The following is a 27,552-nucleotide window of genomic DNA, read 5'->3' on the forward strand; positions in this document are numbered from 1 at the left end:
ATGAATTTAATATTTTACTCAACTTTGTAATCATCAGCACTATTTTGTTGAAGTAAATATCACAGTGAAACACACTGTCCATCGATCTGTAAACATACACATCACGATTACTTAGTCGTTGTCCATCACAGAGACACTGTAATTTCTCCTCACAAGCTATAAAAACTCACATCAGTCTGCAATTCCTGCACCACTGAACATATGTCAGGTGTTAAAATATCATAATTATATCTTGAAAGTAAAATTGGTATCCTCCAATATTGCACTTTATGATTCAGTTTGTTCTTGAAGAACCTTTCACAGTAAACAGGCATAACTCTCACGTAAACATCCATAACATCTATATCTCCAGTTAACATCGACGCATATTTCCATCGGGGGTTTAATTAGTCATGCTAGGTTTCATTTAAGCTTTGTTCGATATCCAGGACAAGTTTCTGTCGTACTGGCGGCAAAGTTTCATACAGTTCCATCCCACAGTTCAGAGAAACATCTGCCGTTTTGTAGAAGAGTAAGTGTTGTCTCACTTCCTGTAACAGAAAACAAAAAATTTAAAAATGATGCTAAAGCATTACATTCCTCTTTTTTAAGGAAATTGTGAAAATAAATATTAACTTTGAAGACCTGAGTACGGCGCTGATAAATCATTCTTTAGTTACGTTGTTTCCAGAACTGATTTCTTTTAGTTACGTTTTTTTCCAGAACTGATTTTGACTTGATTGTGATGAACCCCTAATTAACTCGAAGTATCAACACATGTAGTAGGTAGCTATACATCACTTCATTATCTGACATATTTAACAAGAATAAATTGCTGTGTGTATGTTTATTAATCTTCAAGTTCTTAATGGGAATTTCCATTGTTTTTTCCAATTGAAGATTTTTTTTCTGTAAAAAAAAGCCTTGAAAACATCTCTACCTGTATAATTTGCGCATACCCCCAACTTTATTTCAGTACAAAAAAAAAAAATGTGCAAATTACGCAAATTACACAAGTTTTTACGGTATATATACAGTAAATATCAAGGTAATGTGAGCAAGTTACACAGAATCCAGTTACAGGAGTTAAAAGCAGCACTTCTGTCTCAGAGCATGCTGAATTTTGCGACATTAAGAGTTTAAACATAAAATTAATTGACTCTAACAGTGTCATAATATTCTGTGCTTGAGCTGGGTGATGGAGAAATATATTGTGACGTTAAGTGTTTAGACATACTGTTCTCTAGACTCCTAACAGTGTCACAGAGCACGCTGTGTTAGAGTTACGATATGGGAGATATTTTGTGACATTAAGATGTATCATCCTTCGTCTGCTGACAATGTCAAAGAGCATGCCATGTTTTAGCTGGGTGACTATGATGGGGAGATATTTTGTGACATAAGGAGTTTAGACATACCGTTCTCAGACTCCTCACAATGTCACGGAGCATGCCTTGTTTGAGCTGGGTATGTCTCCCATCCTGGGTGTAAAAGAACCTGTTGACATGGTGAACAGCAGTGAGGTAAAGTACCGGACACCATCGAGGCTGGACACTTCCTGACAACAAGCCCTCCAGATAAAGTCGGAGCAACTCCATGTCTGTCTCCTCAGGAATCAGGAAGCCCTCGACGGGGATCAACAACTGTCAACATCACAACAATGTATCAATATTAGTGCCAACAAGTGTAAAGGGAGATAACTCCTGCAATTCTTCAAATATTTGCCATCTAAATGGGTGGGGGCACTTTTTAAGTTGCTGTTGGTCAAATATTCTGCAATCTAAATTACAACAAACCTTACATTTATTTGAGAATTTTTCCAGATTTTTAATATCTTTTTAAAACCGGCAGCAACAAAAACACGAGCACCACAAAAAAAAGAAATGATATATTCTGTCTGCTTCTATCAAAGGACATTGTATCTCATATTGAATGAAACTCAAAACTTCGACCTGGAAAATTGGCCCTAAAAAGTAAGTAAGCATGTCAAAAAAGAAAGAAAAACACTAAAAATCCCAAATTTAATCCATCAAGCATACCATCATTGTTAGACCAAGAACTTTGATGACAAAAAAATGACACATTATCTAACTAAACTGACCATTAAGAAAGTTGCTACTGAACTTTATCCATTTGTTAACAGACAGTTGGATGGCTGAAAGGAATGAGGCAGACTATACCATAATATGTCCCTTGACATTTGAGAGGCGTATAACAATTTAAAGGGTGCACTTTGTACCTCTTTAACAGGTAGGTACAGGGTCCTTAGTATCCCTCTGTATTCCACCCAAACCGACCTCCTCAGCTGTATCGCATGTTTCTGTTGTAGAGGAAGCAGTAAGTAGCACCCGAACAGGGAGTCGCCAAACGACACTGCCTCATACTGCTGTAGTAGGGCCACGTATCTGTAACACAAATATCTGTGATTGGATAAACCTGGTCATAAAGTATCTCTGATTGGACAAAACTAATCCAAAGTATCTCTGATTGGACAAAATCAAAGATAAGTATCTTTGATTCGATAAAACTAAACATAAGTATCTTTGATTGGATAAAACTAAACATAAGTATCTGTGATAGGATAAAACTGATCATAAGTATTTGTGATTGGATAATACTGATCAAATGACCACCTGTTACAAAATTTCTTCAGATTTTGATGAAATTATGATGAGAAAATTCCTCCAACAGTATAAAGTTGTACTACCGTCTACCAACATCACTACACAGAAACAACACACTCATATATTAAAGTTATGGCGAGGACTTACAAGTCGTAGAAGGACACAAGTCCGGGAATATCCTCTTCAAAGTTGAGCTTGTGTAGAAGGGTTGGTGTGATGTACCGTTGAAGAAGGGCCTCTAGGTAACAGTGGACAGTACGGTCAAGGAAGAGATCGTTACCTACAACCAATCAATAGACAGCAGTATATAAAACAGTCAATAGACAACAGTATATAAAACAGTCAATAGACACCAGTTTACAAAACAGTCAATAGACACCAGTTTATAAAACAGTCAATAGACACCAGTATATAAAACAGTCAATAGACACCAGTTTATAAAACAGTCAATAGACACCAGTATATAAAACAGCAAAGAAAAGTTTTGATAATTCTAACATGAACCACAAAAGTAGTTTTCACACCTTAGGTAAAACTTCTTAATCCAATAATTTGTGTTTATACTTATGAAACTGATTACATTTAGTAAAACAACATTCTGCAAGAAACACCAAGAAGTGTGGAAATTCTGTAAACATGATAGACTACAATTTATCATTTGAGATACACTGTCTTACAAAAGATCACCAAAATCTTACTGTATGCAATTAGAAACCCACTATCGAAACCATACATGTGAAAGACAATACAAAATAAAAGTAGTAGGGAAATTTTATTTACAATTAACAAATCTGAATCACAAGTTTCCATCTTAATGATGGCTACAAAATTAAATATGCAAAAAACGAAAGAAAAATGATGCCACAACAGAAAGCTGTCACAGACAATAAAGTCATTTCTTTGTAATCATATAATTTTTTTCCTAGGTATCATTTGAACAGACATTTCATGTATCGACGGATATGATTTTTGTACAGTGTTGTGGTCGGCTTTACATTATGATTACCCACCTGTGAGGAATGTACACATGATGCGCGACACTTTGAGTGTGACGGAGATGGCGGCCATCTTGTCTCCCTGGCACACCTCCAACAGGTAAATCCACTGAAGGACAGCGGTCACTGTGTCCAGCTGGCTCGCGGACAGTGCATTCTGGACATCTCCTCCACTGTACACCACAAATATATAAATTCATACCTGCTTTAAACAGACAGCTTATCTATAAACATTTAAGATGAAAGCTGGTTTAACAAAAGACTTTTTCAAGCAATGATTTCACATAACTTCAAACCAAGCACAGTATTTCAGATGCTTTTTTTTTCAAAGAGAACTTGCTTTAAGCTCAAATTCATTCAGAGTAAAGAAATCTTTTGTTAAATCACATACATTATTGTAAATCTGGTATTAAGAGCAGTGTTGTGAATGTATGTGATGAGCTGACTTCTCTAAGCATAGGTGTTTATGTCACCTTGTCCCGAATTTGACGTTAGGTCGTGCGTGACCACAATCGGTGTAGTCTACACTTGGTCAAGCTCGTATTAAGACGTATTTTACACACCCATACTTGTGTGATCGTAGACTACACCTGCCATTATCGGAAATATAGATATTGAGTACGTATATAACATTGTATATTCGGTCATCTTTCACGATAGTAGCATAAACGCATAATTTTTTGGTTACTTTTAAGTCATATCTTTTAAAAACAACTTTACCTTGAACAGAGCTATAATTACAAATCTTCTTTTTCAAAGAGGGCGACAATCAACACTTTATACATGTACATATTCAGGAAAGTGTGCCTTTGTTGTTTCTAAGACAACAACAGGACCACATGTTCCTAAAGTCTACTCACACAGAGCTGAACACATTGTACAGGTCAATAAGTGGGACAAACATCCAATCACAGGGCATCAGACACTCGCCGCACCGCGGGGTGAAAAACTTCTCTGTCTGAAGAGGAATCATGGTAAAACAGTACCTAAAACAGAACAAATTAATTACAACAAGAATGAACAACGCTGAAATATAATCAGAAAAGGAAATTTGGTGAAAGTGGTCCTACATTTAAAGATTATTTTTTTCAAGAAAATTCGTATTTTAGTAAAAATTTGAAATAAAACAAATTTGTGCTATTCCAGAATTATCTGTGTGGGAGGGGTGGGAGGTAAATGTATTTTAATTTGATGGATGGTGAGGATAAATCCCCATTTTTCTAGTATTCCTTTCACTTTATATATTTCTATATTTGTTTGATGGTGTAAGATCCTTGAAAAAGCGCCTTCCACACTTCCCACATGAATCATTTTGTAATGGCCCTTACTTTTTTTTTCTTTTACAGAATTAACAAAACAGAACATAATCATCACCAACAATTTCATATTCAAAACATTCTTTTTCTTTTTCTAGTCCATTCTCGAAAATAGTGAAAACATTAAACTCTCTGAATATAAATCATATACAGTATACAATGTGTATACAACAGGAACGGCATTCAAAAAGAATAGTATGAGCTTGACCTTTGACCTAATTTTGACCCATCACTCACCTTGATCTATGAACCATTCGCTCACTGTGACTAAAGGACTTAAGGTAGGTGGCACGGAGTGTGTTCAGTCGGGCGTGACATCCCTGTAGTAGCTCTTTCTGAGGGGCGGGTTCCTCCTCGGTGATTTGTGTCACGTGTTGTGTATCGGACAGTTTGAGGTCAGCTAGGGCCCCACATGCTCTCTCATCTCCATCAAGCCTAGAAAAACAGTTTTCTTGCATAATAATAAATCGTAGTATAAATATACCTGTAGATGAAGACAAATATACTTCTTGAAATAGTGTTGGTCTTAAAACATGACATAGCTCTGATGAACATCCCTGAACAAATTACCTTAGGTACTTATGATATGCACAAAGTATCACACCAGCTGTATGAGAGAGTAGAAAGTATTACTCCGGGCAACCTTCAGCCTATAGATCGATGGACAGATGGACAGATGGACAGATGGATAGATAGCCTGATTCCATTCTAACCCTCCTACAGCTGGATTCTATTTTAGCTACAAGTAGCTTCTAGTTTATACAGAGTTCAGTTTAAACAGGATTTACAATCCTAATGACTACCTAGTTTATACAGAGTTCTGTTTAGACAGGATTTATAATCATAATGTCTGTACCTAGTTTATACAGAGTTCAGTTTAGACAGAATTTATAATGATAATGTCTGTACCTAGTTTATACAGAGTTCAGTTTAGACAGGATTTATAATCATAATGTCTGTACCTAGTTTATACAGAGTTCTGTTTAGACAGGATTTATAATCATAATGTCTGTACCTAGTTTATACAGAGTTCTGTTTAGACAGGATTTATAATCATGTCTGTACCTAGTTTATACAGAGTTCAGTTTAGACAGGATTTATAATCATAATGTCTGTACCTAGTTTATACAGAGTTCTGTTTAGACAGGATTTATAATCATGTCTGTACCTAGTTTATACAGAGTTCAGTTTAGACAGGATTTATAATCATGTCTGTACCTAGTTTATACAGAGTTCAGTTTAGACAGAATTTATAATGATAATGTCTGTACCTAGTTTATACAGAGTTCAGTTTAGACAGGATTTATAATCATAATGTCTGTACCTAGTTTATACAGAGTTCAGTTTAGACAGGATTTATAATCATAATGTCTGTACCTTGTTTATACAGAGTTCTGTTTAGACAGGATTTATAATCATAATGTTTGTACCTCCATAAGCTGGGACTAAACACGACTGTTGACAGAAGGTCGTGGATTAGATGCTCACTTCCATGGTGGAGTCTGGTCAGCAAGGTCAAGGTCAGTCTTTGTATCACAGAGAGGTCAAGCTTCAGCTGCTCTGGCTCCTGTAATACCAAGGCCATTATTCACAGTAAACTACTCGGCTGTTTACAAACAAGCCCCTGATTCTCTACAAACATTTATCTTCCATTAATTTTCACTTTCAAAATAAACATTTCTGACAAGACACACCAAAAATATATTAATAATAATAATCATGTATTTAATTACTTAATCTGACAATTCAATATATATTGAATAAAAAATTCAATAATTAGAACACTGACAATGATAGAACTGAATAACATTACTAACACTGGATGCAGAAAAATATAGAAGTACAGTAGCGCCCCCTTCCCACTATATATAAGGACCAACTTACCGTCATACTGGCCAACTTACCGTCATACTGGCCAACTTACCGTCATACTGGCCAACTTACCGTCATACTGGCCAACTTACCGTCATACTGGCCAAATAACCGACATACTGGCCAACTTACCGTCATACTGGCCAACTTACCGTCATACTGGCCAACTTACCGTCATACTGGCCAACTTACCGTCATACTGGCCAAATAACCGTCATACTGGCCAACTTACCGACATACTGGCCAACTTACCGTCATACTGACCAAATAACCGTCATACTGGCCAACTTACCGACATACTGGCCAACTTACCGACATACTGGCCAACTTACCGTCATACTGGCCAAATAACCGTCATACTGGCCAACTTACCGTCATACTGGCCAACTTACCGTCATACTGGCCAACTTACCGTCATACTGGCCAAATAACCGACATACTGGCCAAATTACCGTCATACTGGCCAACTTACCGTCATACTGGCCAAATTACCGTCATACTGGCCAACTTACCGACATACTGGCCAACTTACCGTCATACTGGCCAACTTACCGTCATACTGGCCAACTTACCGTCATACTGGCCAACTTACCGTCATACTGGCCAACTTACCGTCATACTGGCCAAATAACCGACATACTGGCCAACTTACCGTCATACTGGCCAAATTACCGTCATACTGGCCAACTTACCGTCATACTGGCCAACTTACCGTCATACTGGCCAACTTACCGTCATACTGGCCAAATAACCGACATACTGGCCAACTTACCGTCATACTGGCCAACTTACCGTCATACTGGCCAACTTACCGTCATACTGGCCAACTTACCGTCATACTGGCCAACTTACCGACATACTGGCCAACTTACCGTCATACTGGCCAAATAACCGACATACTGGCCAACTTACCGTCATACTGGCCAACTTACCGTCATACTGGCCAACTTACCGACATACTGGCCAACTTACCGTCATACTGGCCAAATAACCGACATACTGGCCAACTTACCGACATACTGGCCAACTTACCGTCATACTGGCCAACTTACCGTCATACTGGCCAAATAACCGACATACTGGCCAATTTACCGACATACTGGCCAACTTACCGTCATACTGGCCAACTTACCGACATACTGGCCAACTTACCGTCATACTGGCCAACTTACCGTCATACTGGCCAACTTACCGACATACTGGCCAACTTACCGTCATACTGGCCAACTTACCGTCATACTGGCCAAATAACCGTCATACTGGCCAACTTACCGTCATACTGGCCAACTTACCGACATACTGGCCAACTTACCGTCATACTGGCCAACTTACCGTCATACTGGCCAACTTACCGTCATACTGGCCAACTTACCGACATACTGGCCAACTTGAGGTAGAAATAATGAAGAATATTTTCAAACTTGGTGAAGTGGTTGCCATGGAGATGTGAAGAACTGGTGGAAGCCTTCTGTAGGTAAACCCATAAGTCCTTGTGACTCAGTATCCACGGTAACACCTGCAGTGGAATACACAACAAAATAACATAGAATTTTAAGTCTGAAATCTATACCAAGGTTAAATTAATTAGTAATGATGACTGTAGCTCTACTTGGATAAAAAACATCACAAACAGAGATTCCAGAGTGATCTTGGTGCCAACCATTGAACGATCTTTACTGCTTCTATGTAAGACTGATCTTTTCTCTACTTTCCCCCCTAAGCTTCCTTCCTCTTTTCTTTGTAACAATGGGAACTTGCACATGAATTCTAACAGTGATCAAAGACGAACTTTCTCTGAACAAGAAATAGCAATAACAAACTTCAAAATGTCAGAGGTGGTTTCTTGTCAGCCATTTTATTTTTCCTATCAGTCTGAACCTTAATATTAAGTTTGAGAAATATCCTTCCAATACTTTTTAAGAAATAGTGATAACAAGGACTGATTACAGATGGACAATGGACAAGGATGTGGGCATAGAACCATTTGAATAGCTCATGATCTGATGGCGAAATTAAAAATGTTGGAAATGTGCTCCCTGTTTGAAACATTTTGTAACTCTATCAATTTTCACATTGAGTTTGTGAAAAATGACTTCATTATTAATATGTTCCACAAAATTTAACATGTATGATTGCTAATGATATAGATACATGTATACTTCAGACTTTTTTAATTCAATGTTTTCTTCGTACAATTAGACTGTAAATGATGCATAATCTAATTTTGCTCAACGTTGCATCAATATATCAAAGTTGAATTGAACTTTTACCATTAAAAAAAGTTCAAAGAAACCTAAATAACATCATACATCTTCTATAGGTGGTGCATATCATATCAGCTTCCTTCAAAGATTTAAACATTATGGGGTTGATAATGTCTTTAAGAAAATTTAAAATTGATATTACCTGGTATGACCATCACAAAATGAATATGATCCATCATACATATCAGTAATTTTATTTAAGACTTCTCAGTATCAAACATTTTTAGCGTTCCCTGTCATAATAAAATGTTACTGTAGAAACATATAGACATGGACTTATTCAAAAATGGTTGGATTATTGCCTACATGACTCTGCCTATAGCTAGGTTTGATATCTGGACCAAGCAAGTTCTCACATAATCCTTACCCTGGCTCGGACTCCCTTGTGTATACTACAAAGAGTGTATATTTGTCTGAGAATGGCTGTCACCAGGCCGTACGGTGTCCCTGTGGTGAGGATGGGATGTTGGCCCTCATTAAGTTCTGTACATCCCAGACCCGGGATACTAGGCGTTGTTTCCATGACTAAGGGCTTAGACTGACTCAACAGCTGGGAGTGGTAACTGCAACAATGATGGATATACTTATAGCATGTGAAGTATAAGAAGGGATGTTTATAGTCATAATAATTTATAACCATATGGTATATTAGGGGGCAGCACTGACATGATACCATTCACACCAGTAGGGGGCAGCACTGACATGATATCATTCACACCAGTAGGGGGCAGCAATGACATGATACCATTCACACCAGTAGGGGGCAGCACTGACATGATACCATTCACACCAGTAGGGGGCAGCACTGACCTAATATTTACACCAGCAGGGGGCAGCACTGACCTAATATTTACACCAGTAGCTAGGGGGAACTGTTGATCTAATATCTACACCAGCAGGGGGCAGCACCTACATGATACCTATTGACACCAGTAGGGGAAGCACTTACCTGAGTTTAGAGAAAATGACCTGGAACCCAAAACCAGCCCAGCACGGCTCGAGAACAGTAGTGAGATACTCCTCCACACTTTGAAGACTGACCACAGCACTGACCGACACCTGTGTCTGCCAGCGTGCATAGTAGGATGTCACAAAGTTGATACAGGCCACCGATAGCTGCAGGTTCTGCTTCTGTTGGCAACATAAAATAAAATGTCTAAAACAGTGACTTGAGTTATTGTATCTGTATTTTCTGCATCCAACAACAACCCCATGCAGGGTAATAAGCCTTTTTATTACATTTTTACCAGTGAAATATCAAAAATTATTCATTCTATAAAAGTGATATTTTTCACTAGTGAAAAAAATTCAGTAATACCAAATATATTTCACTCGTGCGGCTAATATTTTGATATTTTTCACTCGTGCTGCGCACTCGTGAAAAATATCAAAATATTAGCCCCACTCGTGAAATATATTTGGTATTACTGAAGACACTGTTAGATATCCTCTATCCATGTATAGGATATCATACTTCAGTGAAAATTCTAACAAATGTCTTAAAGTAAGCCCAACTAGTACCCTTATTCTGAGTCAAAGTGTTTGCCACCTGAGCTTAATATATCACAGGAAAAAACGGGATAAATCATAACCTCTGGACCAATTAGCAACAGTTTGTTCATAATCAAATCCTCCGAATCACTATTAATGACAATATAAACACATGTCTAGAATGAAGAAATCTGGAAACAAAGTACTGGAAAGAGATTTCATGGTAACATGGCTGTATTTAATCACTATGCCTATATATTCATAATCCTTACGCCATCTTATTAGACAGTAAAGTAAACTGTTACATTCGACTGACCTTGATTTGGTAGGTGTCCTTGACATCTGTTAAGTGTTTCTGTAGGACCGATATTAACGGCTGTAACAGGTCAGCCACATGACCCCAATTCAGCGTCGGCGTGGCAACCTCTTCAGCCTTAGTAGACTCGGAGGACATGCCATCTTCACTGGAAATGAAATTTAGTTGAACCAAAAACTAGCTACTTAGAATGCTTGTTAAACAATGTATTCTATGTATGCTCCCAACATCTGCTTCAGATGGAGATGAAGACAAATTGCAACACTATATGCATCGATCCCATTTCAAGGCAAAGGCCAAAAGCATTTGGCTTCTTTTTTACCTTTACGCAGAAAAACAAAATGAACTTTGATCTCACATTATCGTAATTGCAGTAATTCCAGAACCCTTACATTTTAATTGTATCAAACTACGTCTGTGTCTATAGATTTCCTATAAAACCTTCCTTAAATATCAACCCTGTACAACCCTCACAACTACAAAGATTATAGAACACAATATTTTGATGAAATATTCACAACAATGTCAGAGGCTGGACATAGTGTTGAAAGTACTGAACTAAAGATTGTATTGTTAAATGTCCTATCAACAGCTACAGTCATTTGAGGACTGCCTCCCTTGTGTGAGAGCTACATGCGAGTATTGAGTGTTTGTTGTGGAAGGCTGCGGTATATCCATGTTTGCTTTCTTGTGAGAGCGCAGAGCTGATGTTGATGTTATAGTGCTGCCTCACTGAAGTATACTACCAAAAACACCCAGCAGGATACCCCATTTGGTCACATCATACAATGGGTGACACTTAATCATCTCACTCCCAAAATGCTGAGTGCTTAGCAGGAGTAGTCACTACCATTTTTATAGACTTTGGTATGTCTTAGCCTGGGGACAGAACCCAAGTCCTCCCTCACAGTGTCAAACGCTCAAACAAAAGCCAAAAGAGACCCACTGACAGGGGAGACATTAGTAATAAGACAGTTGTTAAGAAAGAAGAGAAAAGATAATATTTCAAATCCCTAATCACACTTTCCTTATCATTGTCTTCTATAGCAAACATTTTGGGTGTGCTAATCCATCGTTATGCTAATCCATTGTTATGCTAATCCATCAGTGTGCTAATCCTTTATGATGCTAATCCATCAGTGTGATAAACCTTCATCATGCTAATCCTTTATCATACTTATTCATCAACATGTTAATTCATCATTGTTCGAATCTATTTAAATTTAGTTCTGTGCTACAATTTTAGAACACTAATTATAAAATAAGTATATTTACGGAAAGCTGAACATGAATCATTTTCCTTCTGAATTAGCTAGCTGTTAACATCAATACCTCCTAACAAATGCTGCTTTTTGATTGGTCAGTCCTGCTGTTCCAGCTAAGTGAACTGCCCCTTCCAGGACGCCGACAAGTTCCACGTACATCTCCATTCTGTGTGTACTGACCGACTCGTCTGTAACATCCCGCTGTAGCTGCTGAAGTTGTTTAACAAATGTTGGAAACAGGTCACTGAAAGTAAACAATCATTGGAAAAAGGTCAGTCAAAATAAACAAACATTGGAAACAGGCTTGGAAACAAACAAATTATAAAAATAATATTCTTTATATGAGGGCATCAATATACCAACATTCATAAGTGTCCATATTTAAAATGATATCAAACATCCCCTACTCACATGAAGGTTTCCGCCCCCAGGCCATACAGCAAACAGAGTTTGAGGGCACGTAAACTCTCGATCTGTAACTGGTAACATTCAGACTCAGCCAACTGAAGATGTCTGCAAACATATTTTAATCTCAACTAAAGAAATGTTTTTTACAGAACCTGTTTTCTATGGCAGTATTAAAATAAATACAATACTTCTGTAAGCTCAAGATGTTTATCCAGACTTTCGTAATGAATAGTACAGACAATCATTATCTTTTGATATTTCAGTCATTACATCAAAGCTTTTATATTAAAGTCACAATGTTCTATGAATCTCACTTGTTATGATATTCTACTTTCTAGCTAGAAAAAATATTATAACTGCAGTATACTTGCATTACATTATACAATTTTATATAAAATATTTCAGTAATGTTATATAAATACAGATTTTGGTTTACCTGGGCTGGTCAGCGATAAGGTACCGCAAAAGTTGTTTGTGTAGATGGAGGGTAGATATCTGGAAAATAGAGCATAAAATTCAACTCATACCGTGCACTGAACACAAAATAAGGTTTGAGCTACTCTATTAATTTAATTTAAAGTATTGACCCAATCAAATTATTTCGGGTTTGTCTGACAGGACTTTTCAACAGAAGTGATTTACCATATACATATATAATGCATTCAGGCCACAATTTTCCCTAGCATTATCATGCTCAGTTTTCTTTTTTTTGAACTTCTGGTCAGGAGTCCTGCGGGGCATATTTTTCACTTTTAATTACTGGTAAAAACCTTACAATCTTGTTTTTAATACTTCTTTCACCAATTATTTGAGCTTTATTAATGTAAAACTCTTCAAAATTACATTCATTCTTAAATGAATTCCATGTCAACCAATCTGAGTGGAAATACATACAGAATAAGCCATATATTGTGTTACCCTGAAGAATTTACAAATCGATAACATTTCCAATTCTAGCATTTTATTTTTTATCTTATTTTCTTGGACACATGTTATCAGCTTGGTTCTGACACATTTACAAAAACGACATGAGTTACACTATCAATTACAAAAATATCATCATATTTGGAGAAGACTTACCAGGTGTGCAGCAATATGTCTGCCTGCCTGGGCCAGAGTCCGCATCAGTCGCATCACAGCAGGTACAGGTGTGCCATATAGGTCAGATAAGGGGGCATCGCCTACAGACGGATTAAATGTACAGCCAGATTTATGTTATAGAACTTAAGGGGACATCTCCTACAGACAGTGATTAAATGTATCGGGAGATTTAAGTTATAGAGCTTAAGGGGACATCTCCTACAGACAGGGATTAAATGTACAACGAGATTTAAGTTATAGAGCTTATAAGGGGACATCTCCTACAGACAGGGATTAAATGTACAACGAGATTTAAGTTATAGAGCTTATAAGGGGACATCTCCTACAGACAGGGATTAAATGTATCGGGAGATTTAACTTATAGAGCTTAAGGGGACATCTCCTACAGACAGGGATTAAATGTATCGGGAGATTTAACTTATAGAGCTTAAGGGGACATCTCCTACAGACAGGGATTAAATGTATCGGGAGATTTAACTTATAGAGCTTAAGGGGACATCTCCTACAGACAGGGATTAAATGTATCGGGAGATTTAAGTTATAGAGCTTAAGGGGACATCTCCTACAGACAGGGATTAAATGTATCGGGAGATTTAACTTATAGAGCTTAAGGGGACATCTCCTACCAACAGGGATCAAATATACGGCGAGATTTAAATTATAGAGGTTAAGTTGACATCTCCAACAAACAGGTATGAAATGTACGGTGAGATTTAAGTTATAGAGCTTAAGGGGACATCTCCTACAGATAGGGATTAAATGTACGGCGAGATTTAAGTTATAGAGCTTAAGGGGACATCTCCTACAGACAGTGATTAAATGTACGGCGAGATTTAAGTTATAGAGCTTAAGGGGACAGACATCCTACAGACAGTGATTAAATGCACGGCCAAATTTAAGTTATAGAGCTGAAGGGGACATCTCCTACAGATAGGGATTAAATGTACGGCGAGATTTAAATTGTAGAGCTATCTAATTATTTCGTAAAAATCCTGGTCAATCAACTAATTCAAAGCTCCCTTTGTAAAATCTTGTGAAGATGGATTACAATATCAGAGAAGATTTCTGATACATTTAATAAGAAAGTTTTGATACTAAAACAAGTACTATATACAGTCAAACTTCGATGTTTCGAAGTTCAAGGGACTAACAGAAAAACTTCGATACAGCGGGACTTCGAATTATTCATGGTTGACAATAGATCGATGTTTTCTTGATAATTAAACAGAATATGTATCGGTTACAAAACACTTATATCGCGTTTAACAGATAAAACAAAAGAAGTACAATGCACACTTACGTAAGTCGTTAGGCTTTTCTGCTAAAGACACGTGCGTTTACGTTATGTGCATATAAAATACGGAATGCCGATCGGTTGGAGAATGCATGATTGAATGACAAATAATCGATTTACTTGGATATTTATGTATAAGTTTGAAACGTGACACTTTGAATATGAGTGAAGCCATCGCTAATTGTTTGTGTTTAAAAATGGTCCGGTTGTTTTACAGTTCCGTAAAATTTACTCACCGAACGCTGATTTCAATGGCGGCGGAGATTATCAGAGACGACTACCGAAATGTTTTACCGGAGTGATTAAATGTCATGGCTTCTAAATACACTTTTTATCTATCAATTTGATCTGATTATTAATAAACCCCATGACCGGGAGTGACAACACACGCTATCGTTATCCCTATTGTCAGTCAGGGCATTTGGGGGAGAGGTGAGAAATCTTGCCGCAGGGGTCACGACAAACACCTGTCCAGTGGTCAGTACAGGTAAATTTTTTGTTCGAATCATGAGATGTCAATTACCTATAATATCATAGCTAACGGGTCATGAAAAAAGTTCGATACATCGAAAACTTTGATTTATAAAAATTCGAATCATACATAGTTTCGTTAGTAGTGTTATATAGTGAGAAAATTCGGGACCAAGCAAAAAGTTCGATACAGCGAGAAATTCGAATCAACGAAGTTCGAATCATCGAGGTTTGACTGTAGAATGAGTTCAAATATAAGGGAGGAGGAAATATAGTGCAACATACGAACTGAGGATTTCCCCACTGATGTGCCATGATGCATAATTTAATCATCACACACAATTTAATAATATGAGAATATCTGAAATAGAGGGATCTCAAATCCAAGGGGACAACTGGAGTGGTTGGCAATCCCCAATGCCGTCTCAACCCTAGAGGGAGACAAGGAAATCACACGATAGTAAAAGTGTCATTACACACGTCAAGATATAGGCTTCCAAAACTTCTATACCATTGAATACCTTTCCTGCATCCCTAACATACCAACATATACCTGTACATAGCCTTACCTCGTTCCTGCCAGCATGTCGGCAAAAACTCCCGAATTATCATCTCAACCAAACCCGGACACAGCATCACCTTAAAACACACACCACATCCGCATTAACTATTTAACAGATATACATGCAGAGAAAAACACGGTTTTATGACATAATGGTAATTTTTCATTTTGAAAGCAGAAAGAATGATAGACAACATATTTGAAATTAATTTAGATGAATCTGACCATGGCTTTTGTACTTTCCAGGTTATAAATAAATGGCAGTACTTCCACAAAATTTTCAACTTGCCACATTTTCCCCCACTAGTCACTTTTAACACAGGTAGAAATAAATGTTCTCTCCCACTACTTAATATTATCAATTATATTTAAAAATAAAAAAACAAAAAACAAAACTTTAACATTTTTTTAGATTATTTGATAGGAAAGACAATTTTTAGTGACTGTAACAATGTTTTGCTCTTTTAGTAGATAAACAAACAGGAATAACCTACCTTATATGCTACTGTTGAGGAATGTCTAACTATTCGAGTCAGAATGCTGATAATGTGAAGAACTGTGGGAGCCTGAGGACGACACTGGTCCAGGAGATACTGTATCCTTGGTAACAGGTTCATTCTCTCAACAAGACACTGAAATAAGGTGACAATCAGAAGATAGTCTAGGGAGTTTCTAGACTGTAGATCAGGTACTTTTAAAGTAGTACTATTTTACTGTATGTACATTTGTAGTTCTCAAATTACTATTATCCATATATTTGCATTAAAAATTGTATCAAATCAATTTTTTTTCTCAAGGGGATATTGTCAACATTCAAATCTCTGAAACATATTTATAGACCTCCTATTAACAAACACATTTTCAAGCACATCTTAAACAACACAATGTTCGACATGTGTTGAGCAACTATTGTTTTAAAAGTCTTAAAATTCTCATGTATTTAAGAAGCAAACATTCTCATGTATATAAGAAGCAAACTTTTTTTTGAGACTATTAGCTTATAAATAATCAAACTAAAAGTACAAACAAAAACTAACAATGAAATTGACACAATCTATTAGTGATGAAAAGAGGATAAAGAAATAATACCACAACAATGTCCCGCTTCAGGACGTCGGCGTCCGTTTCTTGTGCTGTATTTTCATCGTCTTCCTCCTTGGATGTTGCCTGATCTTGTGAGGGGTTTAATTCCGTAACGACATGTCCCTGGTGCCAGGAGAAAACACGGTCAAGTGCAAGCTGTAAAATAACAAAATAAACTTGTCACATATTGAATGAAATACAGGGGTTATTATTTTTTTTTTATAATTCATTTTTTATTTTGAAATCATGCTGTATAATACATATACATGTATAATCACATACACATAACACACAGCGACAGTATTACATTAATGTTCATATTTTTACAATTGCATTCTCATTCACTCATAGAGTACGTAATATATATTCCTACATACACACATATTTCCTCACATACAACATTTTAAAACTTATTCATGGTATCAATATTCATATTCATTTATTGTTTCATTTACACCCATACACCCATGCATACATACTAGTATATCCACTTTCACACTGAAATATAACATATTTAAGAGAAGGGAAGAAGGGAAGAAGGAGGAAAGAAAGAAAAAAAATAGTGATAGAAACAAGGAGAATTGTTCCGGTTAATTTGAATACATGTACATAGAGCAAATTATTTATTTCTGTAGAGAGATAGAAATTTAAAGAGTTTCCTTTAGGGTAGAGATGTGGGGGTTAATATAGATAATGGCATAGCTTTAGTTACAAATAGAATATAATAGTGTTTGTAAACTGTTAGGAATAAGTTTTGGCTATTAAATATCAAGACAAATAAAGTTTTTCCATTTACACCAAGTATTCACGAATTTTGCTTTGAAAATATCATTCTGACCGTTTGATATGAATTTCTGCGTATTGTAGTAATCTTTTATGTTGTTTGCCAATGCGTTGACATTTAAGGATTTATTAAGACACCTCGTTCTATAAATGTATTGTTTGATGATAAGAATTACTATATTATCAACTGTTGCATTAATACTATTGTTTGTGTGTCCAAAAAGAAAAGACTGTTTATTTATTGCAAAAGGAATATAGAGTGCATCTACCAGTGATTCAAAATTTTGTAATAGATACAGGGGTTATTATATGATTATTTAGTAATTTTCGATTTTATGATGTTGGAATTGTAATTTTCCAAAGAAACACAAAGCTGTAATATATAACTGTATATTCTTAATCTAATATAAATGGAACAAATAATTTATTGTGAAATCACAATACAAACAAGTTACTCAAGGTCATGCCATATCAGCCAATTCAGAAATCTGTGTGGTGATTGAAAATAAATTCAAATATGATAGAAGCTTTCTTGTTTCTTGATAGATCTATACCACTAAAATTTCACGGTAGATTTTTTTTCTTTTAAAATAGCTGTAATTCTAACTTGTTAAGATTTGAAAAATATTCACTCACTGAATGATACACAAGTGCAGACGACATCAAAATCAAAGGGCAGCGTTCGAATTTAACGCTCGCACACTCGCTAAATGCGAGCTGATTTTTCATTTTGCGAGTAGAAAATTGTGGTACTCGCATTTTTCTGCGAGTGCATATAAATCCTGGTAAAACAGACACACATAGAATCTAGTAAAACATCGACGAAAACTTTAAACAAAAACCGACACACAGACAATGCATTATTGGTGACGCTTGTACACAGCACTCGTTAGTTTCAAGCGTCTCAAAGACTACGATATACATGAATATATTGTAATGGAAAAGAAACGAGAGTTTCCGAGAAACAAAGCGTGACGTCTCGCTAGCATGGCTGACATAATCAATTTTTTTAAGTCCGCCGCTGCCGGAACATCAAATGAAAAGATCGGCGAAAATAATGAGAGCAAGGACACATGTAGAGAAAGTAGCCCAACTCCTAAGAAAAAAGTGACATGCATCCCAAGGCCAACAAAACAAACTGTCGAGAAATGGGAACTGCATATTGACCTGGAAAAAAACCTTGACGATGATCATGTGCACGTTATTGAAATTTATTGCAAAACTTGCAAAGAATATAGTCCCGACAAGTCATCATCAGTAAATATTTTGTTCTTACTTGAAATTCTATCAGCACTTACTGTATTGTCCATTTTCTAATTTAACAAGTCAACTTCAGATATGACAAAAACAAAATGAAATTTTTAAACGAAAAAATTCGGGTTTTTTTTCCAAATCACGAATATGTTGTAAAATCATGATGGACAGGGAATAGCATTTTAATATGATAGAATTAATACTTATTTCATTATTAGTCAAAGATTTTATGAGAAATCATACGTGATTAAATCAAATGAAATGACTGATTTTTTTTGATTTTTTGTTCTCTTGAAAATAAATTATAACATGTAAGTAATATATAGAATCAAAATCCTTCAATATTCATTGATCTTGAAGTTGATGATATTTGAAGGGAGTATACCCTGGCTTATATGAACAGTGAGTTAAATAAAAAAAAAACAAAAAACAAAAACAAAAATTTGTATTTTGGCTCAAATAAAAACTTTATTTGAAGCAACTGTTCTTTTGTTTGTGGTTCTGAAAAGTAAAGATTATTTATCATAAAACATCTGTTATATTTAATATTAACACATAATTTCAAAATTGCGAGTAAGTTTGTAATTTTGCGAGTTAAAATTTTATCCACTCGCAACAACGTGCGAGTTACTAAAAAAGTTAAATTCTACCCCTGAAAGGGAGATAACTGTGATAAGGTTAAGAGTGAAGTATAATGGGAGATCACTCTGATAAGGTTAAGAGTGAGGTATGATGGGAGATCACTCTGATAAGGTTAAGAGTGAAGTATAATGGGAGATAACTCTGAAAAGGTAAAGAGTGAAGTATAATGGGAGATAACTCTGATAAGGCTAGGAGTGCTCGACTCACCTCGTCTGCAGGGTTGACCAGAAGACTATGAAGAGTGTGCACTGCCGCTGATAAGACCATGTCAATCTTATCATCCATAGCCCATCGCACCAGGAACAGCACACCTCCGTCTAACACCGCTGGGAGTATAGCCGACTGAACAAGCTGACCGAGCTCACCACTCCGGGCCTAGAAAGAAACAACACAAGTGTTTACAGTAATTGGTATTACTCGTACTGTAACTAGCACGGATGCTAGACCATTGATACAATTTGTCACTACAGTACCCCAGACCTAGCAAAGGGACCAGATAATGCATTACTGCAGAAGTGATATTTGATTTTTGGAAAGTCATTTAACATGATTATAATTAAGAAGAAAACGAAAATAAACAAAAATTGAAAATATTATGAAGTTGTGAAAACTAAAAACAAAACATTGTTAAACTCCAGAAATATATGATATTTAAACTCTATATTCAAAGGAAGGACTATGAATATTCTCCATAACATATTCATCTTCAAACAATTAAATATCACTAAAACCACTTCATGTGTGGTTGAAAGAGGTGACAATAATACCTTGTAGAAGATTCGAGCCATTGTAGTGAATGCTATCACTCTCTGCTGGGTGTTGGTACTCCGGGCCAGAAGGAAAAGTTCCTCAAGGGTATATCCCGCTCTCTGCAACACAAAACAAGTCCTCATCATTGTAACATTTTTGTCACAAAGCAAGGCGTTCAAAACTACAATATAAAAGCCATCTTTTAAAATACGTCATCCCTTTAAAAACTGAATCTTCAAAAATCACCATATGGTCAAAACCATACTGTTCAAATAATACCAAAATTTTTTTGAGCCATTTTTCTGATATCAGAGTTCTAAGTTCACATTTTTAAGATCCTTAATATCAAAACTGACCAAAACAATTTAAAGTCATATATTAAGTGAAAAGTTCAATACAAAGTTGTGCATAAATTATGACTTTTGGGTGAAGTTTACATGGCATTTTTGTTGTATTGTTCCACCCCCGTTGTACTACAATAAAGGAAGTATATTTTCAGTCGCTACTGACCTCTGGTTCGTTACCATGGTGATGTAATCCAGAGGTCACAGGAAGGTCAAGGTCAGCATGTACCAGTTGGCCTCTGAAGTCAAATCTTGCTTGCTGACCAGTCTAGAAATTATAATCACAGTATGATAAATAAATAAACAGTAAAATATCAAATCTCTATCAAACTACTGTATGTAATTTTTGACAAGTTCCAGTAAAAAGTGTATATCAATTGTATACATTGTATCAAACGTCGATCATTTGTAGTATAAACAGTCAAAGTTTCTAGAAATCAGTATCAAGCTGATACTTAAGTTTAACAGAAAAATTCAAATTAAGTTTTACTTCTTTCAGTTTATCTGAACGATAGACTTCTGTCTTATCCTCAGGTTACCTGTGCATCTCCAGTTTGAGGGGGAGGTAACTCCTTCATCCAGGATAACTTGTCATACTCTGCCTTGTCCATATTCACCCAGTCTTTGCTGGGTTTGACAGGTAGCTCATCCTCATCTATATACAGGACATCAAAAACAGGAGTAATGGAATACATGTAGTAATAGGATGAAATCACGTTTAATGGAATAACTTTCAGTAGTGTGGATTTTATCGGTAATGGAAATATCAAACAGTTTACTTACTAAATATCCAATGTAATATCTGCCTCTGGAGAAATTAAAAGTTAACAAGAGGCCCATGGGCCTTAACGGTCACCTGAGATTTGAAATATTTCAGTTAATTTAATTTACCCTTTTTGGCCCCGCCCATCAGCTCTCAGGGGTCAGTCAGGGCCAACATATGCATATTACCAAACTTTCATCCCATGCTAAAAATGTTAACCAAGTTAGAGTGAATTCCAATAAAAATCAAACAAATCAGTCAAAAATGTAATTTCCCTATATAAACTATAATAAAATTTAACCCCTCCCCAGGGGCAAACTTATGACCCCCGGGTCATTAAATTAATAAATTTTAGTAGAGCACTTTAAGACCCTTCCAACTATGAAGAGTATTTGATTCTACCTTATTTCGGTCTTTAGAAGATGATTTTTGAAATTTCAGCCAATTTGATCATTTTTAGCCCGGCCCATCAGCCCCTCCGGGTCAATCAGGGCCAACATGTACATACCCTCAAACTGCCATCCCAAGCTGATAATGTTAACCAAATTAGAATGAATTCCAATAGAAATCAAACAAATTATAGTCAAAAATGTGATTTCCCTATATAAACTATAGTAAAGTTTACCCCTTCCCCAGGGGCAAACTTGAGACCCCGGGGTCATGAAATTCACAATTTTAGTAAAGCATCTTAAGACCCTTCAAACTATAAAGAGTATTTGATTCCAACTTATTTCGGTCTTGAGAAGAAGATTTTTGAAATTTCAGTCAATTTGGCCCTTTTTAGCCCCGCCCATCAGCCCCTGGGGGTCAGTCAGGGCCAACATGTGCATGCCATCAAACTGTCATCCCATGCTGATAATGTTAACCAAATTAGAATGAATTCCAATAGAAATAAAACAAATAAAAGTCAAAAATGTGATTTCCCTATATAAACTATAGTAAAGTTTACCCCCTCCCCAGGGGCAAACGTGAGACCCCTGGGTCATGAAATTTACAATTTTGGTAAAGCACCTAAAGACCCTTCCATCTATGAAAGAGTGTTTGATTCCACCATATCTGAGAGTAGAGAAGAAGATTTTTGAAGTTTTAGTCGATTTGACCCTTTTTAGCCCCGCCCCTGAGGCCCCTGGGGGGTGGGGACCATATAATTTACAATTTTGGTTGACCTTTAGCCATAGAAGCTTCCTGCCAAATTTCATTGAATTTGGTTTGGGGGTTTTGGAGAAGAAGTCGAAAATGTAAATTGTTTACGGACGGACGACGGACGACGCACGACGACGGACAAAAGGGGATTAGAATAGGTCACTTGAGACTTTGTCTCAGGTGACCTAAAAACTTACCTAAAGTTTCTGATTCTGTTTTAGCTCTCTGAGATGTGTCCTTCTCCATAGACATAGGTGGTGGTATGGTAGATTTTGATGCAGGGTTTTCTTTTTTGGACTTTGATTTGATAAAAGACACCAGGTTTGGATCTGTATAAGAAAACAATAAACAGGTCACATGATTCATATCAAACTTCACTGCTGTAAAATTTATACAAAAATTTCTCAGAGTAATAAAAATATCAAAAAAATAAATGCAACATCAAAGTTTTCTCTTTTATCATTTGACCCACCTAACATTTCAATCAACTTTTGTTGTTCCTGTAGGATTTCATCCTCGGACATTGCGGCCAGTTTTTCTGTGTTCTCTTGGTGAATTTGCTTGACCTCATCCTTTCCAAAGGTAGCACTAAGGCCCAGGCCTTCTACCAGGTGGGGGGCATCAGTACCTGTAATAGGAAACTAACGGTCAGGGGCATCAGAATTACAATATATATTGTATAAGTAGTTAGAACAGATTTCAATGACTTCTAACCCAGTGATTGGTCAGGGTTCTTACCTCTAGATGCCGATGTAGGAGATATCTCTTCGTTGATAAAGAGAGAGTAAAAATCTTGAATATTGAAGTTTTTTCACTTGAGAGACCAGTGAGGACAGAACCCTTGAATTCTAAAAATGCCTTACCTGAGCCAGCAGAAAGTGAAACCCTTAAATTTAAAAAAAAAACTTACCTGAGCCAGCAGATAGTGAAACCATTGAATTTTGAAGATACCTTACATGAGCCACCACGGTGAAACTCTTGAATATTGAAGATCCCTTACCTGAACCACCAGAGAGTGAAACCCTTGAATATTGAAGATGCCTTACCTGAATCACCAGAGAGTGAAACCCTTGAATTTTGAAGATGCCTTACCTGAGGCACCTGAGAGTGAAACACTTAAATTCTGAAGATGCCTTACCTGAGCCACCATGGTGAAACTCTTGTATTTTGAAGATGCCTTACCTGAGCTGCCCGTCTCCATAGAAGCATGTGTTGATGGGCTTGTTGAAACTTTTGCTTCCTCCTGTTGTAGCATGACACCAAAGTAGCCAGCGCCCTGTCTGGAAAACTGTTGGGCAAATAAACTCTTCTTCTTTCCACGACTTTTGGCTTCATTCTGTAACAATACCCTTGATAAAAATCACTTGTTCCCAATTAAGTACTTGTACTGGTAGATAGTCTATTAAAAACTAATTAGAACTAATAAAATTAATAAGTAGTAGTTTATTACAAATGTTTGTATATAAATATAGTGCAACATCAGCAATAAGTTAATCCTGAATGCTTTGAATTCTTGATAAATAAAATAACAATAAGGTTGGCCATAACCTTAAATCCCTGTACAAAATAATCTGAAAACAAAGCAAATTTATGTAAAATTATATATTGAAGCTTCAAAATTTCATGGTGAACAAAACAGTAACATACGATTCAACTCAATCCATGTGTTTCTGAGAAGAATTAAACAATACCAGACAACACCCTGTACGGTGAAGGACCGAAACATTCAGTCTAATGCATGTAAACTCCCAAAGTGATGTTTATTGTTTAAGATTCTTCACAGCTAGAGTTTGGGCTAGGGTTAAAGTTCAATCCAGTTCCAACTTACCTGTGTTGGGTTGTCATAATGGACAACTGATGGGAAAGCTTGACTAGTATGTCTTGGGAGTTGTACCTGACTTGACCTGGTGTCCCTTTCCTACTCAAACAAAATATTATGGTCAGATGCAAATACTCTATATCAATAGACACTAACATATCTTGATATGATTTTCAGTTTCATAGTGTCCTGGTCTACATCATCGATGGAAATCCACGGTTGATTGCACTATGCTACGTTACACTTATCACCGGTTGGTTCGTATAGTGTAGCGTAGTGCAAGCGACCATGGGTTTGCGACGATGGGTCTAAATATTTTCACCTACTTCTTTCAGCAGGTGGTCTCTTAAACCAGTTTTGGTAAATCTGCCTCTAACTGCAATGAGTTTAAAAGTGGTACATATATTTAGATGTGGTCTTTCAGATAGGTTTCTTAGTTTTTAACCACTATTTTCAGATGTTTTGCCATTTTTGTTTATAGATGTATTTTGAACAAACTTACAATAATCTTGGTCAAAACTGCAGCAGTAGATTTGTCGGTTTCTGTAGAAATGAAAATGACAATAAAATGACAATGAAAGTATTAATGTACTACATTGTTTTGTTATCCGAGTTGACAACAGGGTTTTCTATAGTAATTATATGTCTGTTACAGTTTTATGGTAACTATGGCAACAAAATACAGAATGTTACAACAATGAAATAAAACAGTATTTCATTAATTACAGTGAGCTTTTGAAAGTACAGATATTCACATACATAAAAATATGTAATACAAAATAAGAATCAGGAATATAGACAGAGTTTAATCCAGTGTAAAATTTTACATTCCTAGAGAGAAAATTTGTGCAAGAAGTTAGCGAAGGTATCACACTAATGTATTATAGACAATATGTATATTAGGTCTTAGGACCTAAGTTTGGCGAAGGTAGTGTAAACGTGGAAATTTACGTGAGGGGGAAATTGACGCTAATTATGCAGATCCCTTTTAAGCGCGAAAATTTCCTCCACTTGTATTATTTTGATATTAATTTCAGAATACTCGAACTACAAACAAAGGTGGGTCGTTCGGGGAAATTACCCCCATGCGTATAGTTTATGTATCGAAATCGCAAAATTAACCATCCGCGAAAATAACCACGTTTACAGTATCAGAATCAAGCTATACATTTGGCTAATTGAGTGTTCATGGGGTCTTACTGTCAATTCTTTCCTCAGGACTTAGATTCATCTCTGCCTCTTTCTTCTGTCTTCGAGTCTTCTCCTCCTGTTGGCTTTTGAACCTCGACTTTTTTACTGGTGGGACACTTTCTGATTCAGGAGGAAGGACTACAAATAATAACAGTATGTTTGATTATGGGTTTTTGACAAATAATTATGTTAAGATAAGTTATGGAATGTTGGAAATTTACACCAGACTCTGCCTCAGTTATGAGTTATTTATTGTTTTACATTAGATAATTATCAAAATCTTTTTAAAACTGAATAATAACAAGCCAATGCGTGGAATTGATATTCCCTGATTTCCTGATATATTATAGGTCTTTATTAAAGATTGTTGTACATTTTTATAAGGGGAGATAATTTGATATAACCTGTCAAATATTTCGGTCGAATTTTTTTATCTTAACTGAAATAATTTAAGGCCTGTTCCATATCATTTGTGTGGGAGGGGTGGGAGCCATGTTTAGAGACTTCACCACCAAGCAAATATTAAAACATTATCTACTATAAAGAAAACTTGAAAAATGGGGCCTTAACCCACCTCCCATCAAATTTTAATACAACTGCCTCCCATCCCTCCCAAACAGATAATCCGAGAACAGCCCTAATTCAAGCATTATGTTCCATACATGCCCCAGCTGAAAATAGAGACCTTGACCTTGACCCAAAAACATTGAAACTTGAACTTGATCTGTAGCTACTCATACTGAAGTTACATACCAACTTTCACCAATATACCTTGAAGCATGGCTGGAAAAAGTGTGGAAAACGGAGTGGATGGACCGACAGACAGATGGGGAGGAAACCTATAGTCCCACTGGTTTCACCAGTAGAGGAATAAAAATGTTACATTGTACAATTTACATCAAATACCTTCCATGTTAACTACATCTCGATTCGGCTCTATCCTGTCTTCAGCTTTGCTGTCATCACTGGTACTGCTCTTACGTTTGTCCGGACGTTTGACCACAGTGACTGCTGGTTTATCTTTGTTAGCCATGAATTCCTTCTGGAATTTCAGGAGGTCTTCCTCCGTATCACCTGGTTTTGGTCTTGGTAACATCTTGGTGAAATATCTGGAAAAGGAATGTATAAAAGATATTTTATGTAATGTATCTCAAAACTGATTTAAATTTTCCACAGATCTCTATGTACAGTATGGCCTCATCTAACAGTAATTCTACTTAGATGTTGATTTTTCAGAGGCAATGAAAGATCAATCAAACATTATGTGATCTGACGGAAATAATCAGAGAATATTTTGATGCAGGATTTCAACTTAAAACTTGCAATGTTGTAAACCAAAGCTTCTTTAATCAATATACATATTTTATTAATATAAAATAATAGATGTGTTAATGCCATGCTGTCAGTATAATGTGACGGCATGTACTAACTACATGTAACCCATATACATATTGTACATGCATTGCAATACACGTAGGTCTTATCATGGATAATTATGGGCTGGGGTGAGCCTTTTCATAAAATTTGGTAACACGAGAATATTCCTATGAATCCGTGGACCGATTTGGTACATTTTGTCAGGAAAGAAAATAAATTTTGGAGAAACATTTGGAGATAAACACCTTGTGACGTCTTCTGTTATGGAGGTTCAAATAGTAAATGTGAAAACAAAGTCGCTGTCAAAACATCATTAATTAAAACACATCAAAACAAAACAATGATCTCGCACAACCACATCTTGTAACTGCGCGCCACCATTTTGTTAATAGCACGACCCTTATTCTACATCCTGCCAAAGCCCGGATGTAAACTCGCGTGCTGA

The 27,552-nt window shown here is 36.3% G+C and overlaps 1 protein-coding gene across 1 annotated transcript; it reads right to left on the bottom strand.

Annotated features, from left to right (window-relative positions):
• Positions 1-27,504, bottom strand: LOC117323033 (RNA polymerase II-associated protein 1-like). Its single transcript, XM_033878024.1, has 31 exons — positions 27,353-27,504; positions 26,637-26,839; positions 25,740-25,868; positions 25,042-25,082; positions 24,549-24,638; positions 23,903-24,056; positions 23,193-23,348; positions 22,918-23,049; positions 21,354-21,469; positions 20,981-21,082; positions 20,488-20,589; positions 19,928-20,095; positions 17,048-17,197; positions 16,453-16,590; positions 15,966-16,035; positions 13,611-13,711; positions 12,967-13,025; positions 12,534-12,635; positions 12,190-12,366; positions 10,858-11,005; positions 10,000-10,181; positions 9,418-9,613; positions 8,159-8,302; positions 6,345-6,481; positions 5,152-5,349; positions 4,459-4,584; positions 3,614-3,771; positions 2,751-2,883; positions 2,219-2,384; positions 1,398-1,622; positions 1-530 (listed from the first exon to the last, which is right to left on the bottom strand). The coding sequence occupies exons 2-31, from the start codon at positions 26,824-26,826 to the stop codon at positions 396-398; spliced, it is 4,125 nt and encodes a 1,374-aa protein (XP_033733915.1). The 5' UTR covers positions 26,827-26,839; positions 27,353-27,504; the 3' UTR covers positions 1-395.
• Positions 27,505-27,552: the final 48 nt, after the last annotated feature.

Source organism: Pecten maximus, chromosome 3, assembly GCF_902652985.1.
Source record: "Pecten maximus chromosome 3, xPecMax1.1, whole genome shotgun sequence".
Classification (NCBI taxonomy): domain Eukaryota; kingdom Metazoa; phylum Mollusca; class Bivalvia; order Pectinida; family Pectinidae; genus Pecten; species Pecten maximus.

Coding starts and splice junctions, on each gene's coding strand:
- LOC117323033 (XM_033878024.1), bottom strand. CDS start 26,826: ATGTTACCAAGACCAAAACCAGGTGATACGGAGGAAGACCTCCTGAAA. Junction 23,050..23,192: donor AAAGTTGATTGAAATGTTAG/GTGGGTCAAATG, acceptor TTTCTTATACAG/ATCCAAACCTGGTGTCTTTT. Junction 13,026..13,610: donor GACATATTGCTGCACACCTG/GTAAGTCTTCTC, acceptor TCTATTTTCCAG/ATATCTACCCTCCATCTACA.